The sequence below is a fragment of the Saccoglossus kowalevskii genome, chromosome 6 (assembly GCF_978046115.1).
Source record: "Saccoglossus kowalevskii chromosome 6, keSacKowa6.1, whole genome shotgun sequence".
NCBI classification, from domain to species: Eukaryota; Metazoa; Hemichordata; class Enteropneusta; family Harrimaniidae; genus Saccoglossus; species Saccoglossus kowalevskii.
The window spans coordinates 23,623,370-23,643,125 of NC_140646.1; the positions used below are offsets into that span (position 1 = coordinate 23,623,370).

The window sequence follows — 19,756 nt, forward strand, 5'->3', positions numbered from 1 at the left end:
GTCATTTATATATAATCATCTTTATTAATTTCTATGGCAATTATTATAATACTTGGTTTGCGAAGAGTACACTATTATTTTTGAATATATAACCACCTCACAAAAATAGAGCAAGTTAAAGGCTCAACAATTTCCCATGGTCCATTGCACGAAGAGGCAGTTTCAAATTTTAGAAATAACTGGTTGAGTCATTTTCCCCCCGACGCTCAAGAAATTCCGCGTTTGGATCAAAATAAGGGGAACAAATTGGATTTAAAACAATGGATCCATTCACTCAGGTAGGGCAGTTTCTTGTTACTGTGTTGTAGTAAATTCCGTAGTTACAAGTGAATTTGAGAATGAAAAATACGAGTGCGGGCCGACTGCATGCAGGCAGCAATTATGCCTGTGGATTTTTGTGTTATTAGACTCAGTAAATGGCTTCGAATTTTTACGACGATGTTAAGGATAAAAATAGTGTCTGGTTGCTAAACAATCTTAATTTTTGAAGTTCCATTTTTTGTGTGTATGCTGATACTTGTATATGAAGTGTGAATTCCCCCAATGATGTCAACATTCTATAAAATGTTCGGCAATTTGTTTTTCTCATTTTTTTCTGTTCAAATTTTAATAGCAATTTATTTACACCTAACAGAAAGCTGTTCATTGTGTTTTCGGTAGAATTGCCAGATTCGTCCTAACTTAGGTATCGAAACTATTTTTGTTATTCAAAATTAAATCTCCCGACAATGGAATGCATTGTGTAAACAATTTTGAATTGAGTGTCAGACAAATGACACCATTGGGGGTTGGGTCATTTCAATTTTAACGGACCAATAAGGTATGTCGAAATAAATGAGATCACATTATGAACATGGCTGTATTCAGCACCATAATATTTGTACTTAGCAATTTTTAAATAAATAACACCAAGACTGTGAGTTTATTTATTGAGTACTGTGGATACTTGTATAATAATACATTCTGTTTAATATTTTCATTATGTTTTGAAAATAGTGGATGATAATTATATTTATTATTTTTCATATTACTGTACCATTTCTAATAAGTGTTTGATGTGAATAAAAAAAAATGATGCATAGTCTGGCGTTTTTCACGAAACTCGTACTACTTATAGTACGGTACTTCATTACTCCACTTGTTACTTTGCGTGAGTACTAGTAATAATAAGACTTCATACATGCTGAATGTGTGCATACTTTTGTTTTATAGAAACTTTTGGAGAGAACCCGTGCAAGGAAGGAGAGTTTGCAGAAGAAAATGAATGAATCAAATTTATCACCAAGAAAAAGGGTACCTCTGACAGAAGGAAATATAAATTGCCAGGAAAGAGAAGGTAAAGAGTCATATTTGGGATATTACAAACATTATTCTCCAAACCTGAAGCCAGTTATTAGTATTTACTCCTTCAATGTTTTATGGCTGATTGTCATTTGAGTGAAGTAGTGTCTCAGATAACACTAACTGTTAAAACTAGGCAGTTGAGATTTTCAAATCTGCAGAAACAGTAGGAGGATTGAATTGAATGAGTTGTGTACGAGCATGATAACCATTTTTTTTTTGTGAGTAGAACAGAAAAGTTCATTTATTGCTTGTCAGACAAATAATCTATTCCTTTACAGTTTGCTGTATGCCTTACATGTTCAGAAAATAAATTGACCTAGTTGAGTATGCATGTTGTCTCTATTGTAGCATATACATTTACCATATATGCATAGTGGACAGAATATAAGTTATACATCTGGCAGCAAAAAAGATTCATCTCTGTAAAATGATGTACGAACTATTCAACAGTGCAACATTACATACAAATGTCTTCCTTATTTTAAAAATGTGTTCATATTGGAACACTTTTCTTTGTTGCTTCATTGGACGCATAATTTAATGTAATCAGAGATTTATATAATATTATACTGCACGACTGAAGTAGAATCCCTTCACTGATTGTAAGTTGGTGCAGGTGTGATTACTTTTCGCTGTCATTTTGGGCTGTTCTATCACACTAAATTATGAATACTTTTAGGTCGAACTGTACCTCTGCATTCATGCGTTGTTTTTTTTGTTTGTTTTTTTGGCCGACCAGGTTTTCTTTTTTTATGAGGAACTTACGATATAAACGTGTTAGCACCGGCGGCAGCCATGTTGTTGATGTTATGACTGAGTGGAGCCTGCGCAGAACTTTCAACGAGAAGGAGGCAGTGATTTGCATAATCCTCTGTCAATCTATTTTAATTATCCTCGAAAAACAATGACACGCGTAGCTGTTTATCGTCGCATTTTTATTAATATTTAACCCTTTTCCATGTACAAAATTAACTATTTTGTTTTACTGGTGTGAAGATAATCTTGCAACATTTAAAAATATACAAAAATAAAAAAATGTCCAAAAATATGCCACGAACCTGTAATGTTTACAGATAGACCCCAGTCACAAATTAGCAATGAATGGATTTGCATATATTCATTCACTTTAATGTAAACTGTTTCGTATTTTTTATTTTTCATACAAAAGTTATGTTTTCTGCTTGGACCAAGTTCAGGTTGATTTGTATGAATGTATTTTTCTTTTCAAGTTTCCCTCGGTAAGAAGCCAATTCAAATGAACGACAGAATAATTGAAAATGAAGTCAAACCAGATACACCAGCTGTTCCATCAGTCAAAAGCAGACTCCGGCACTTGAGTCAACAACGTGCTGGATGGGATGACTGTGATTGCCCAAGTAAGACCTAGTTTTCCCCACGAAGCATTTTTCGTAGACTGCATTAATCAAAAATAAAATTGCTTCTGCACTGAATGTATAATTATTAGAATTACTAAAGACTCCTAATTGCACTCGAAACATTTAGTATTGCTTCTTAGAATGTAGTAAATGTAGAATGTAGTTTTCATCACAGTCACATCAAAGAAAGATTTTCTGACTACACACGAGAAATTGCATTGCAATGTTCACTTAAAAAACTTGAATGTCTGATTTGCAGATTTGTACCATCTTGTGAATGTTGTGCAGCTTAACATATTAACGTATTTATTATGCCAGACTTTTTTTCTTGTTTCTCGGGTCTTTATAAGGCAATTTTTTGAGAAGGGCGAAAAAAAAAAATTAATTCTTTTTTCCCCATCAGATTTGTATGATTCTCAAAGAATTGTAAGTGAGATCATTGATCAGAGAGAAGAAATGAAATACAATTTTATTCCATGTATAACTTTGTTTCTCATCTGCGCGAGACTTTGGTACTCCCACGAAAATGCAACTTCGATTTATGCGGTGGGTGGTAAAAAATTAAGATAAAAATAATATTTTTTTGCAATTTTTTGGGGGGCGCAAGGAATTACGCTGAAATAAAATTTTATTTTTATTTCATTTTCGGCTCCTGTTCATTTGACGGGTTCGCGAAACGAGGAATAATAAAAGTCTGGCCTTACTGTAATATATTGAATCACATAGTTTTAGGGGTTTACTACAAAGAATGTGCATGGGGGTAATTTTTATGCAACACTGGTGCTCTAAAACTGGCTCTGAGAAAATTCCTGCAATTTAGCCAATTAGTTTTTAAACTAACTGAGCATATTCAGGTAATTGAACAGTTACCTAAATATGCTCAGTCTACTTATTTATGTTGCATTCCCATGTCTAAACATTGGGTGAACTATGCAGAATGTGAAGTCGTGTGTAAATACTCAATTTAGCGAGAGGGTCGTCAACTGCGCACATGTGGGAATTGAGTCCCAAGCAACGATAACACATGCTAAAAATGCAAAGGCTCATGAGTCGACGCTTCATGCGCAGGTGACGACTCCCTCGCTTTAATGCTTTACATTTATACTAACATAATTTTATCCTAGGTGACAGTCATAGCAAGTTGAAAGATGAATATGTGCCAAGTCCAAGGAGGACTGAAGACAAGATTTGTACGTCATCCAAACCGGCAGAAAATGCACCGCAACCAGTTGCAAGGAAATCCAGACTAGCTGCACTGGCTGCTCAGATCAATGACTGGGAAGATGATACTAATCATCCAAAACATCAACCAGAACCTGAGAAGACAAGGCCACAACGATGGCAACCACCTAAAGCTGTTGCAAGCCCTGCCAAAGAGAAGATACCTGTTGCTGCACCTAGAGTAGCTGCAGCTACCACTGCCAGACCAGTTAATAGTCCAGTTAAGGAAAACAAGCCATTTTCACCTAAAAATGCATTGAGTCCGACATCAAGTTACAGTCCTGTAAAAGGTAGATGGCAACCTGTACAAGCACCAGCTAGCCCCAATGCCAAGAAATCTGTGGAAGCTGCACCAGCGAGCCCCAGTGCCAAAAAATCAGTGGAAGCTATTCCGAAAACATCTGTTCGTTCATTTGCTGATAGAATGGTAAATGGCATGTCTCGATTTAATGATCCCAGCAACAGGCAGCCTGTCAACAAAACTGAGGATAAACTGTGTGCTTCTACAAAGCGACCAATTTCTGCAACTGGAAGCATAAATGATGTGCAGCCATTACCGTCAAAGCGTACTCGACAACCTTCTCAGCCAAGTACACAGCAGAAAAGACAAGCGCCAACAAGGCCAGCTGCACAGGCACACAAGAGCAGCAGAGTTCGAACATTTGCTGAACAGATTGCACAGAGGAGTCAAGATGTCATTGTTTCCCCAAAGAGTGTCGCTGCCAAGGCTAAGTCAATTCAAGAACAGCTGGCAAAACAGCAAACAGATGGGTGGAAAAAGAATGAAATAAATTCCAAAATTCAGGTTTGTACAACTTGTCTAATACACATGACTGCGAGTTCAGGGATCGCATGGATCTTGTCGGATTTAATATAACATCTAATTAAAATACAAACTGCAAATAAATTATTTCATGCTTCAAATCTGTTATTTTTCTTTAGTCGGAAAGAGAGGCTGAAATGGCCCTGTTAAGAAACAGATGGAAAGTTAACCCTGAACTACCTACACCAATGGAACCAGGAAGTGATGACAGCAGTACAGATGAAAGAAATGCTGCTGATGACGATGTTGATGATGATGCTGATGATGGTGACGTAGAATCAGATGACAGTTGTGAAGAGGATAATGAAGAAGAGGAGGAAGTAATCCCATCACCACCTAAGAAACAAAAACAGTCCCCAAAACCAGTATGTGAAATTATTTTGAAATGAGACTTTTAAAGATTTGTTAGTTTTTACTACCATTTATTTGTTTGCATGAATGTTTTTTTCTCGTCTATGTTTAGGAACCTGAGAATCACCGACTAATTTGTGTCATTCCTTTGTAATAAATAACTGAGCTTAACATGCCTTTCCAGACTTCTCACAGTCAAAGTACCTGGCAACCTTCGTCACCAAAAAAGATGCCTGCGATTCATGCAGACACAGAATCATCTGGGCAGAAAAGACAGGCACCGCATCCTCCAGCTGGATCAACTCACACAGATACAGAGAGAGGTACAAAACGTGTTGAATCATCCAACACAGGTACTAAATCGCAGTCACACAGACCACACCCTCACTCATCAGGTTATAGAAATTACACTCCAGCTGTGGCTAAGCTGGGTATGATCCCCAAACCCATGGCACCACCCAGGAATCAAACAATACAAAAAAATAAAGCACAGGCAATAGCTGAATACATGAAAAGGCAGGGTAAGATATCAAGTTAAAAAAACTTCAGCACAGTAAGATGTCTATTTCTGGCCTTTGATCTGTCTTTGCTGCCTGCCTGTCTCCTTGCTTTACTTACCTCTACAGGTGATTTACTTAGTATACTCCTGTATACATGCATACATACATACATACATGCATACATACATGCATACATACATACATACATGCATACATGCATAGTTTTATGGTACACTCATTTAATGCACATTTACACCATCTTGTAGAACTTCTAATGTCTCGTTATTTGATCGGTAAATCTTCTCACACCATATAGTCATATGCACTCTTGGTTCATTATTCATGATTTATCTTGCACTGTGCACCGAGTTGTTACTATTGGTCGAAACGTGTTATAACTATGATCATTTTGGTACGTGGCATGATAGTATTGATAAGTTGTCTCAGAATTGACTTGTTCATCACCTCCATACAAATCTCAGGTACTGTAAACGCATTAATTGTTCACTGGTTATTAATTTTGATAGTAAAATCTGTTTGTTTGCAATTCAGCGGCACCACCAAGTGGGGGAGATAGGGTTCTCCCTACCAGTGTGTGGAATTTTTGTTAATTCTATGTTAAAATGGAGCATTCTATGGCTTCCTTGGGGCCAAGTTTACTATCGACAGATCACAGTTGAAGACCGTGGCCACATGTGATCCCCTGGTCAATCAGAATTTTATGATTGCCAGAGGATCTGTTCCCCGAGGTAAGGGGGTGGGGGGCGCATGGCCATAACATGAGGGGGCTTTGTACATTGTTCAAAAAAATCCATATGAGCATGTTGAATAACAATTCATTGTTTCTCTACCAAGTTTGTGAACTTTTAAAACCCAGTGAAATTGCCTAAAACATCTAAATAGTGAAATGCCAGTGAAAATAAATGATTTTACAGTATTCAATGCAACACATTTTAAGTAATGAATTGGAATGTGTGCATTAGTCACGGACGACGCTACATGTCAGGTAGCAAGTTGGTTCAAAATTGCAATTCACATAGTCAAAATAATTATTTCTTATTTAGCTGCTCCTCAGCCTGAATTACTGACTACCCGTGTCCCAGTAGAAATGGAGAAAGAAATAATCAGAGCTGTCCCAGAACCTAAGTTACCAAGAGAAGTTCTTCATGGGAAAATTGAAGAGAAAATGAAACCAGTTGATGTTGTTCAAGAGGAGTATAACAGTGATAGTGATTCTGACTCTGAACAGGATGAGGATGATGTGATGGGTGAATTAGATGACCTGTTGGATGAGGCAATGGCTAAAGAAGAAGAGGAGGATAGAGAAGAGGAAATGAGAAAGAAATCACAGCTGCATATGAAAGAAATAAAGCCCATTGTACAACAGCAAAACGTAAATAATGCAGAAGTTATTGGTGTCTAATTTAGTTACCGTTAAAGTCCTATTATAAACCGCGGTTTATATTACAATGTATCAATTTAAAAATTGGGATCAAAAGCTCAAGTTCGGGGTGCGGTTTCTATTACGTACATATTGCAATCACTAAATGGGCGTGGTCATTTTTTGTCCACAACACATGCACAAAACAAACAATACACCGTACAATCTCTTGAATAGGCGTCGGGGAAGAGTGAAAGGCCTTATTTTGGTTCTAAAATAGGCGTTACGAAATGTTGAAAAATTACGATCAAAAAAAAATTCTACATGATACAAAAAATACTCAGTATTTTTAATGTAATATGCATTTATTTTTTTTAATTTTCTTGGTAACGAAAAGTATATTCTAACAGAAGTTTCAAATAAAAACACGAATGCACTGCTTAGTAGCAAATGATCACATAACGGTAGCTCGATCCGGCCATGCTGCTGGTCTCAAGTGAATAACTTACTTGTTTTCGAAGTGTTGATATTGGTGATTACAATAACGCACGAAAAATAAATTCGTTGAATCGTTATAAAATGCAAGTAAAATTCAACTTAGTTTCCCCGTAAGCGAATGATTTCAGTCACATGTAAACAGCCGATACGATATCCGCCATGCTTTTGAATGCTCACGTGACGTATTATTGACCGGATAGGTCAAGTCGCTAATTAACCAATCAAAATGCTGGATGGTGCCCACGTGTCTAAATTACATAGCTCATTTAAATATGTTAATGACAGTTCAGCGACCTGATGGTGAACGCAACACGGAAGAGATTTACCGATAATGTAGTGCGATCTTTTGCCTTTGATTTCCATGGGAAAACGGCATGATTTTTTTTTTAAATCAAGAAATTATATGTTTTCGAAAGATAAATTATTCTTCAATGCTCAGTTTAACACTTTTACGGTGATAAAAGCTCATTGTCTAAAACTTACGAAACACAGACGTATTCAGAAAGAGTATTGACAGAGGTCGCCGCCAGAACAAAAGCAGTTTCATTGCCTGTCTGACATCTTATCACCGCTGAACAATAAATAGGTGTGAATATTTTTAGGCATGTTGTCGAAACAAAGAATAGGATTAGGAACAATGCCGTTTTGGAACAGCTGGTTTAAACAATGAAGACAGTCACGGTCTTGATGAATTGGGGGTGCGGTTAGTAATAGGTACTTTTCAAGTTTTCAATTTTTGTTAAGAACTCTTTAACCCCGAAGCCGGGAATTGGGGGTGCGGTTACTATTACGTATGCGGTTTATATTAGGACTTTAACGGTACTTGACCCTATTTTCATTGTTTTATTTTATGTTGCGTTTTCATACTTATGTGATATTAGCCCATAGTGTCCAATTTAATATTTGGCTGGTATTTTATTTGGTTGAAATTGAGATGCTTCATTAATAGCATAAAGTTCAGTTTTAGCAAGCCTGTGACTTCATGGTCCAGTCTATGTATGTTAGGAAAAGCAGTGGTGCGAGTATCTTCTGGAATCGCATTAAGCCTAGATTCAATATGATGTCCATGGTTGAGTTATCTTTCAAGGTAAAGTACACTTAAGTAGAAAATGAACACAATCTGCTATATTTGTGACTGTTATCTTTTGTTTCATTTTGCAGACTGTTCCAGAAAATGTTAGAAAAGTAGTGACAAAATCCAACTCTGCTGATAGTATCCACCCAAGGATAGAAAATAAAAGCACCACATCCTTGTTATACAGTGTAGAATGTTACAGATCTCAAAGAAGAACACGAACTAAGCCTCCAGCACAGCAAGTTGTGAAAAGAGATCCGCCTAAACCATGTATTGAGAGACAGGAATCAAGGGTTATGATACACATGTCAAACAAAGAACAAATTCAGGTGTGTGCAAATGAATTACACCATATATTTAATTATAACCAGAAAAAAAAACAAAAAACAGTTGGCTCTCGACAAAATAAACAGAAACATTGAGAACAGGAAACATTGTATGATTAAAATACATCTACTGCATGAATGCACTGTTTAAAGCGAGGGGGGTAGTCGCCTGCACGCACACACGAGAATTGAGTCCCAGGCAACGATAACGCAAGCTAAAAATGCAAAGGCTCATGGGTAGATGTATTGTTTGTAAACAATTACACGCTATTGCCATCTGATGCATGTGCAGGTGAGGACTCCCCCGCTTTAATCTTCAAATGAATGACTTACATTACACTGTAGGTAATAACCATATAAAGCTAAATTTACTGATTTAATCATTAACTGGACACTACAGCCGATGTCAAGGCTATTTGAGGTGCTTGGCTACCGTTAAACAAATTATCAGATTTCACCGGCGTTTACAGTATGGATTTATTTTATGCTGTTCACAAAACTACTTTCTTCACAAAATGTATGTCAAACAGCCATAGAAATGATGTTTTTTGAACCATTTGCAATTGGTTTCTATGGTGAGAACTGCTCACCATATCTGAAAACTGTTTAGTTACATATGGTGAAAAAAATGTGTCGTTAAAGATAAGTAATTATTGTTGTCAAGAATAATTAGGAAATTCTAATAACTACTATTCTTTTTTTTATAAAATAATCCTTTAACGTGGCTTCCTGTAAAAATTGATCCAAAACTGTTAATTTTTGCATCTTTTTAGGTAGTTTTTCTTTTCATACTAGGATAAAAACCTGAAAAGTTGATATGTCATCTTTGAAACAAAATATATGATAAATGTTTCGCAATACCAGTAACACAATGTTTTCCTAGGATAGATCAATGTCAATTTAAGTATGTTTAATAGATTTTTTTTATTTGACAATTCAGACATTAATGGAAGAGATATCTGCACAGCAATCTATTATTCACCAAACCAGTCAAGCATTGAATCTGGTTGCCGCCAATGGTGATGCACTGAAAGGTACAGAACAAGAAATAGAAGCAGAGAGACTCTTAGCCATTGCCAGTAAGTAGCCTTTTATTTTCTGTTCACTTCTTTATAGTGCTGTGATTATAATGCACAATATTCAACAGATAGTTTATCTGCTGCATTAATGCTACTGTACTTTCTCTATTAATTAGTACATGTAAATTAACACTCGCATGTATTGTATACTTACTTATTTTCACCGTACATAAGCGTCTTTCATTTACCGTAAAAAACTCCAAAATTTCGACCCCTCTAAAAATTTGAGCCGTCTAATTATTTGCCGGGTTTCGGTTTTTTTATTTACCTCCAAATTTTCGACTCCACTAAAAATTTACCGACTCATTCTTATTCGAAATTGCGACCAGTTTTGGTTTTCCCCCAAACAAAAAAAACAAAAAACGATGTGAGCGTCCGAACGGGACTTTCCCCGAAGGCATGAATCCGGGTTTCTGATTGACTGAGAGATTTTTATTTTATTGGTAACAAAGTATATTCTAAAACAAAGTTTCAAATAAAAACGAACACAACACACATCTTCTACATAGAAGCAAATGATCGTGGTTGCAAAATCCGGTCATGCTGAGTTTCTGAATTGTTGATTATTACTCAGTAGTGATTATAATAATGTATACAAAATAAATTCGTTAAATTGTTATGAAATACAAATAAAAGTCAACTTAGTTTCATCGTAAGCAAATGATTCCGGTCTCATATAAACGTTTGATGCTGTAGGATATCCGCCATGTTCTCTTAGGTCAAATAGGTCAAATTGCTAATTAACCAATCAAAAAGCTGGATGATGCCAACGTGTTCAAATTACCATAGCTTATTTAAATATATTAATGTTATTGAATGCAATGCGGAAGAGATTGATGTTGTAGTACGATCTTTTGACTTGGATTTTGATGCGAAAACGGCATGATTTTTTTTTAAATCAAAAATTAGTTGTTTTAAAATAAAATGGGCATTTGAAGAATAAATTAACATTGTTTACAGTGATAACAGCTCATTGTCGAAACGAAGCTTACCCATTCACGCGAGTCACGATAAAAATCATACTCTTGAATAGACGCCAATGACTACGGTAAAACTTACTCTATTTTGGCCGGCAGGAATGATTGAAATGTCCGAAAAATGACGCCAAAATACACCTTAAAAGTCCCATTTTATTTTCTTAAATCCCATTTTATTTTTTAATCTAAGGGCGAATTTACGGCAGAATCTGGTTCCTCAAATAGGGGACACATGAGCTTTGATTCTAACCGGATACATTGCACTGGGTCGGGAAGACAGTTTGCTAAACTTACATGTATCTTTTGTCCAATGGGTACCTGTACTTCGAACATTCGCAAGTTTTCCTATGTAGTGTGAGACAGCTTTGTCTTTTGACCTATTAGTTTTATGCTGACCTCTTTTCCGCGTCTTGATGTTTTGTTTTCCTTGTCATAATACTCACTGATTGATGACTTTGTTTTGATTTTGAGTTGTTTAGCCTACAACTCGGCCACGACCTTTGCTTTTACCGTGAAACATGGGGAAGTTTACGTCAATTGGCGGACATTGCATTTTTTAAAAACTAACGAAGCACACTGTCTATCATCCCCATTTTTTTCATTTGCTGATTTATATTCAGAAAAATTGCACCTTAATTTCGACTCTAAAAACACGTCACATTTCCAACACAAAAGTACTTAAAACCGGTCGAAATTTTGGAGTTTTTTCGGTAAGTGAATGCGCTGCTAATAAATAAAGTGTGATAGTTTGAGTTGGTATCAAACTTGTATTTATTAACCCTGCTCTGGTATCATCAATGATACTGAAAACTATCAAGGAGATGAGACTTGTGTAGTAAGCTAATTACCAAATATATTGTATTTGCTAAAGTTATTGTGCATGTGCTTTATTAGTCCCCGTTCGGACGAAGTTCGAAAACGAGGACTTCTAATTCGGTCTCCGTCCGTGCGTCCATCCGGAGTCGTATCTCAGAATCCCTTGGTCCGATTCCATTCATTCCTTGCATGTGCCTAGTACTTTATGTGGGACATGTGCACATGCAGTGGTTTAACGATTCGATTCGAAATGGCCGACTGGCAGCCATCTTGTTTTTTGAAAATGTTGTATTTTGGACATGCTTTGTCAGTTTTCATTCAAACTTGGTACATAGATTATATACGTTAGGATACATGTCCATGACGATTTATTTCACAATTAGATCAAAGATGGCCGACTGGCAGCCATCTTGTTTTTTGAAAATGTCATATTTTGGACATGCTTTGTCAGTTTTCATTCAAATTTAGTACATAGATCATACATGTTAGGATACATGTCCCCGACCGTCCGTGAGTTCCTGAGTCTGTCCATCCGTGTGTCTGTCCATCCGTGTGTCTGTCCATCCGTGTGTCTGTCCATCCGTGTGTCCGTTCATTCGTGCGTCAGTCTGTCCATGCGTCAGTCTGTCCAGAGTCATATTTCAGAATCCTGTGGACCGATTCCATTCATTCCTTGCATGTGCCTAGTACCTTATGTGGGACATATGCACATGCAGTGGTTTAGCGATTCGATTAAAAATGACCGACTGGCAGCCATCTTGTTTTTTGAAAATGTTGTATTTTGGACATGCTTTGTCAGTTGTCATTCAAACTTGGTACATAGATTATACATGTTAGGATACATGTCCATGACGATTTATTTCGCAATTGGATCAAAGATGGTCGACTGGCAGGCATCTTGTTTTTTTATATGTGGTATCTTGAATGTGCTCTGTCAGTTTTCATTCAAATTTGGCACATACATGTACTTTATACATGTTAGAATGCATGTCCATGACAATTTGTTTCAAAATCTGGTCACAGATGGCAGATTGACAGCCATCTGACTTTTTGGCCTTACTACTATATTTCCACAATTTATGTACCATTTTCATTCGTATTTGGCACATACATCATACATATCAGTGTGTTTCATAATCAGATCAAAGATGGCCGAATAACAGCTGTTTTTATTTTTGGCCATATTACTACTACACGGAACACGCGTTTTGATGTAAATAAACAATCTGTTGTATAAGCCACTTGGAACTCAAGTTTCAAGGACACGCTGGGGGCAACTCCTCCGCTTTAATATGACGAGCACGAAGGGAACTTTCAAAATTTTAACGGGGACTGTGTCATTTTCAATGACTTATGTTAATGATCCTGTATTCAATAAAGTTTATGTGCACTTTTTCAACATTTCTTGATCTCACTTTTGCAGCTCAGAGACGATTGGCATGTTTGAGTGAAATTCAACGTTTGAAGCATCATTCAGCGGCTCAGAGTGAAAATTCAAGGGCTGCCAAGACATGTAAAGGATCTCTCACTATCAACGATATTAGATTACCACTTAAAACTGAATATATATTTACTATGGGATCCAAACAAGGTGAGATTTTTGGGTAATTCTAAGGTGTATTACTGTACAGAATGAATTCAGGAATTTTCTCAAATGCACTGTGATGATGAGCTACCGTAAAATCTGTATTAGAAGCCACATCTCTAATAGAAGCCGCACCCATTCTTTTTGAACAATTGAGACCCCAAAATTCACCATTTGAATTATGTGTAGATGCTCTTATAGAAGCTGCATCCCCTCTATTGCATTGTACCATTTTAATAGAAGCTGCGGCTTTTAATTCAGATTTTACAGTACTGATGAAGTCTTACCTGTTATTTTTTGTATTTCAGATCGTCAGATTCATCATTTCTTTGTGTTAGTTCGTAACGGAAGTCATGTTTTAGCATCTCATTTACTGTCTACACATGATGGTTTATCTGGAGATTGCTTACCATTCACTAATATGATGACAATGTAAGTTGATTTATTGCTGCTGGTGCATGCCTCTCTACAATGTAGGTGTAGTCATCAACCACATTCATTTCACCATGCTGTATTTCCATATTGCAAAATGCGTTTACAAATAGTTTAATCGCTGCAACACTTGTATTCCTTCCTTGTACACAAATCTTTTTAATTGTCCATGGTTTGATACATAACCATGTTTTTATCTCAAGTTAATTCTCTATGAAGTGGGTTTACTTCATTTTAGCAAGGTCTCTTATACCACATATTCATTTGCTGCAGTTTTATTTTTGGTCTAGCTTAGCACGTCACCTGGTGATATTTCAAGAATGACTTGTTTTTTTGAAAGAGTCTTTCATTGAATTGTAGACAAATTTAGACTAAGTACAGCACTTCTAGAACCATCATACTTAGTACAATCAAAGTAATTTTGGCACTTTGTACACTGCAATAATCAGCATACCTTTTAAACAGGTTATAAATACCTAAAAATCGTATGAACAAGATTAATACTGTTTTGTAATTTCACTAGGAATGACATTGGAAGCGATTTCTTACTCGATATTGAAGTGTATAGTATGCAAACTAAAAAACCAGATGTCAAAGAAAAGAAAGGAAACCTATTGAAAACTATTACTCCAAGAAGAGGTTCCAAGGTATCACAGTCAATTACTATTTCTAAACTCTTTCATTGTTTGATACTTACCTGCCAAAAATGATGCATTTCCAAGGTGTCTTTGTTTGGGTTCAGTGATGTATCTGCTTTATTTCGTTGAACATACTGAATGGATATTCAAACTTTTGATACATTATAAGTGCCAACATTTGTCACATTTTATTTATGTGTTGATAATTTCGTTGAAGTCGCTTATAGTACTGTAAAATACTTATTTTAGCTGGAATTAATTTTCGCTGAAAAGACTTTTTGAATGATATTCATGGATTTTTATTTTCACTGATTTTTGATGAGTTGAATGTAAAATATAGGAAAAAAGAGTATATTCGCTGGATTTAACTTTCACTGAATCATTCCTTCAGCGAAAATTGAATCCAAGCAAAAATAAAGTATATTACAGTATGCTTCTTTAAAGAAAGCTATTGAGTGTATTATTAATAATCTTTACATAAAAATGTCAGGAAGCATTCTTTCTACATTCCTTTCATGCATACCGAAAATAATGTGAAAGGTCAAACTTTGTGGAAGGTTGATTTTTGTATGAATTACTATTATTATTGTAAAATAATGAATTGATATTTCATTCTTTTTCAGAAAGGTAACATGATGTCTCCAGGTGTCAGCAGTCCAGGTGGACCAGGTGCTGTAAGAACGAGCAGCTTTATATTGGTTGGTGGCACTAGAGTAGCTTTGAGCAACGTCAAGAACACAAAGTTTAATCTTTCCAAAGTAAGACATTCGCATATAAACTTTGACTACCTGTGCTGAAAATGTATTAACATGCAACACTGCAGTCATATTGTCAAAGCATGTCACATGGTACCCATATCGGAACAAAGTGCTGTGCAGTTTAATGGTTTTACATTCTTACATCATTGTATCTTGTCTTAATGGCATTATTAACTTTTTGGCTAAATGTTTTTGAGGTAGCTCCAAAATCTGTAATAAAAGAAATCTATAAACCACCTATCCATAACCTGTCACTAGAGGGCTTAACTCATTTCATATTTTCCCCATGTCTGAAATGACGGTTTATGATTGAGATGAGTTGTATCTTTTATTGGTTGTATATCTGATTAATTTTGATTCCATTTGAGGTCTACTTCATTTGCTCTCGTATTCAGCCTCATAATGGCATTTCTGTGTTGTATTTTAAGCTATGAAATTTTTTAAAATTGTGATTTACAGTAACTACTTATCTCGATTATGTATTTTGTTTTCCAATATGGCGTTGTGCGATCATACTGAGCATGCGATTTGCAAAGAATTGTGGGAAACTTTTGCCACCTATTATGCGAGCCTATGTGTTTAAACAAACACTCACCAGAGTTATTTTCAAACAGTTTGTTTGGTTACCAAGGGAATGTCTGTCTCTTCAAAATTTTAATCGCATCGATGACCATTATGTCAACGACTGATGTATAGTTTAATGATGAAAGGCTACCTTTACTTGTGTCAACAATGTTTTAGGGTTACCTTGATCACCAATATAAACTCAGACGTCCATGTATTTTGTATCTAGGTGCCGTTCTTGTGTCCATTAGAGGGTTCCATTCACATGAAAGTGAAGTGTTATATTGAGACCAAAGTTGAAGAGAGGGGATTTCTAACTATGTTTGATGACGTCAATGGTTTTGGTGCATGGCATCGTAGATGGTGTGTACTGTCTAACGGTTACGTGTCATACTGGAAATATCCTGATGATGAAAGAAGAAAGGTAACATTCAGTTTATATTCTAACACTATTATAATTATTATAACTGCCTTGTTCTGGGTGTTCCTCCTCAACTTGTATGTGAAAATTTTTGTATTACAATGAAACCTGTGTGAACTGAACTCGTTTTCCCCAGCCACTTTCTCCATAGACTTTATTAAGAAATGTAAACAGTTTAATGTTCACTGCGGGAAATATTTGCTGTCAGGTTTTGATGGTATTTATAATGAAAAACTTTTGCACATTTTAATGTATTTTGTGTAATAAAAATTGACTGGGATCCAAAAGACATCGACTTGTCTTCGCTTTCGCTCACTCCATCAAATCATAAAAATTCCTAGCGGTGAAAATTTAGTTTCAATGTACCATCTATTAAAACTATATATTGTATTTGTCTATTAGTATCAGATGTACTTATGTAAATAACAAGTATATCTATGGTTGAAATATTTTAACATTTTGTAATCCAGTATATTGTATATATATTTGTGATATGCTTCTAATAGAGAAAATATGATACTCCATTTTGTTGGTTTTCTTTACTACAATATGACATTTACGTTTATTATGTGCTTCTAATAGAGAAAATACGATACTCCTTTTCTTAGTTTTCTTGCTGCAAAATGACATGTACGTTTATTATAGGCTCCTATTGGTAGTATCTCTCTCAAAGAATGCTCAACACAGAATGTGACAACGGTGGCCAGGGAATATTGTGCTAGACCAAATACTGTTGAACTTGTTACAAGGAGACAGTCCAGAGATTCAGACGAAAATAATTTGATTGTCACTTGTTTTGGTGACTACACAGAGATTAAGTAAGTCTTTTTCATCTTAAAAACTTCTATACTTTCATTGGATTTTCAACTGAAATCGATCTAAATCCATAGCAATGTTTAAATGTAGCATGAATTATTGTGTATTGCATAACTACTGCACCTTACTTTCTCACACTCTTTTACACTACACTTGGTCTACTTCAATTTCTCACAATTAAATGATAGATACCAAAACTAACATTTGTACCTTATTTATGGTTTATGACAGAGAGCAGTCTATTGCAATAAACTTGACTCAAACCCAAGATTTAAGTTGTCCCCAAAAAAGTATGAGCACGAAAAATCACAATGTCCCTGTTGATTTATTTTTACAAGGAAAAACTCGCGTTTAGAAAAATATGTGAACAAAAGCAAATGTCTCTTTGCTATAAAATCATTGTACAAAATTTGTGATTATGGAAAATAAGAACACTCGTATACATATATGAATTCGATGAGGGTGCTCAAATTTGAAATAGAATTGTATGTTTTTGATTAAATAAGTCATCGTTAAAATGTAAAACACTTTCGTACTTCATAAAACGTTTTCAGAATTATAGGTTATGACTTATATAGGTCATTGCACTATGACATAATTTGTTTATATTTTTGCTAACCAGTAGTACTGTAAAATGACTAATTTTCACTGGGTTTAAATTTCACTGATTTACCATTTCAGGCATATTCAGTGGGTTTTAAATTCACGGTTTCGTCATTTAGATAATGTGTTCTATGCTCAATTTTACATATTTGCTGGGTTTTAATTTAGCGCATTTTCCAGTCAGCGATATAAGCAAAATTAAAACACAGTGAATAATTAACCCCTTTACAGTATTTGTAAATATCTGATAACAAAGGGAATCACTGATCAGTACTAGCTTATCTGCTATCATGTATGTGGTTTTATTTAACAAGAATACATAACAGTAGTAAACAATGTCACTGGTTTTTCTATGGGTACAAATGTCTGGTTCTTTCCAACTAGTCATTGCACTCGCATATTACCTACATTGTACCTATACCTCCATTCAATAATAAAAAAAAAAAATAGCTTTTTCGATTAACCTATTTATTATTCTTAGATGGTGGATGTCTGCTGATACGAAAGAGGAGAGACAACAATGGGTTAACAAATTAAACAAAGCCTTGGTTAATATGAGGCAGTGGAGTAGAGACAGCACTAGATCTCAACGAAAATAACTCTCATCTTATGCCATGCAATCATGAAAGTTGACAAGACAATGTGGTCATTGCTGCGGGATGAGTTTTAAATATTCCAAAAAATAATAGACAGAGACAAATCAAAATTAACAATTATGTACAGTTAACTTTTTAATTGAAATTCTCCTTGTATTAATTATCTTGTAGTTTTATTTATCATTAATATTAAATACAGCATCATTTATGCAATTCTCTAATAATATTGCACATTATATATTTTGATCTTATTATTATTCATTACTTGTGTATTTATCAGAATTTTCATTTACAATTGTAAAGCATGATATTAATTTTTTAATACTTCATATATATTCAATACTACTAAAAATCACAATTACTATTAATCACAATATTTCAGGTTGTTTTGCTTAAGATTGAAACGTTTTCTATAAAATAGGTCATCCTATCAAAGAATAATCTGGGTATATCATTACCAACAACGAACAAGTTATGACTTTGTTTCTAACCTATCCTCTTTCATTTTTCTTGTATAATCCTACAGTATTGTCTGATAGTTAAGAGTGATTACCGCCAGAGTTCTGATTGTAACATTTTCCCTGAGTTTTCTAGAAAATAGGTCAGGGTATATCAATACCATGACAACAAATGAGTTATGAATTTGTTTCTAACCTATCTATCCTCTTTCATTTTTTTTGTATAGTCCCACAATATTGTCTGATAGTTGAGAGTGATTACCACCAGAGTTCTGATACTGCACTGGCGGTAAACATTTGTGCAGTTTATAAGCAAATTTTGTTTGTGTAAATGCGATTATGTGTTGTTTTTTTGTGTGGTCCACTCATTTTTCTTCCACAATTTGCTCATTTTTTCAAGCCATATAACTTCACCAAAATAAATTGTGTACCAGCTTTTATATAAACTGGATTTAGAAGTATAGTTTTTCACTGCAATTTATTCCCGATATATAGAACACGTGTAAACTTTTTAAATGCATTTGCCAGCTTTCTATTCAACAATTGGGGTGTACAAATAGATAACTTTGCTCATAGTGTTTTGATAAAATTCATGAATGGGGTTAGTTGTATCGAGTGCAATAGTTTGGTGAATTTTTTTTTTAGTTTCTCACCTTATTTTTTTATAAATATATTTTCTAATATTATTGCCTACATTTTATTCACATAGCGAAGTTTGTCATATAATATAGTAGTTAAATGTTAGTCTCAAAGTAGAATATCGCTTAATAAAACATAGTTGTGCTACCTTTTGTCTTGTGCCCATTGTTATAAGTAGATGTGTATGCTTAATGATAGCTGAAGAATACAAGGATGCTAATGGTAAAGCGGTCTCCAAATTTGAACCTATATTGGGAATTTTAGACATTTTTCTGTGAATTTGGCGGCGGGTTACCGAAAAATCTGAATTGGAAAGAGCTGTGTGGGGGCATGGTCACTTAATTGAATGACAGGATTAGATGTATCAGACGGAAGTCATTGGTGTAACTAGCCCTGCGTACAGGGACATGTTCGATTGTTATGTGCCCCCCCCCCCCCCCCCACAGTCCTGCGTACCTTAATCCACAAAGTCCGGGACT

At 35.2% G+C, this 19,756-nt stretch overlaps 1 protein-coding gene across 1 annotated transcript; it reads left to right on the forward strand.

Moving 5' to 3' along the window:
• Positions 1–123: 123 nt before the first annotated feature.
• On the forward strand, positions 124–19,429 carry LOC100376420 (uncharacterized). The gene is made up of 15 exons (XM_085500225.1): positions 124–278; positions 1,213–1,336; positions 3,845–4,746; positions 4,884–5,129; positions 5,300–5,636; positions 6,680–7,008; positions 8,656–8,898; positions 9,836–9,974; positions 13,191–13,358; positions 13,661–13,784; positions 14,308–14,431; positions 15,046–15,180; positions 15,974–16,168; positions 16,811–16,983; positions 18,066–19,429. Exons 1-15 carry the CDS (start codon positions 261–263, stop codon positions 18,181–18,183), a joined length of 3,375 nt encoding a protein of 1,124 aa, XP_085356351.1. The 5' UTR covers positions 124–260; the 3' UTR covers positions 18,184–19,429.
• Positions 19,430–19,756: the final 327 nt, after the last annotated feature.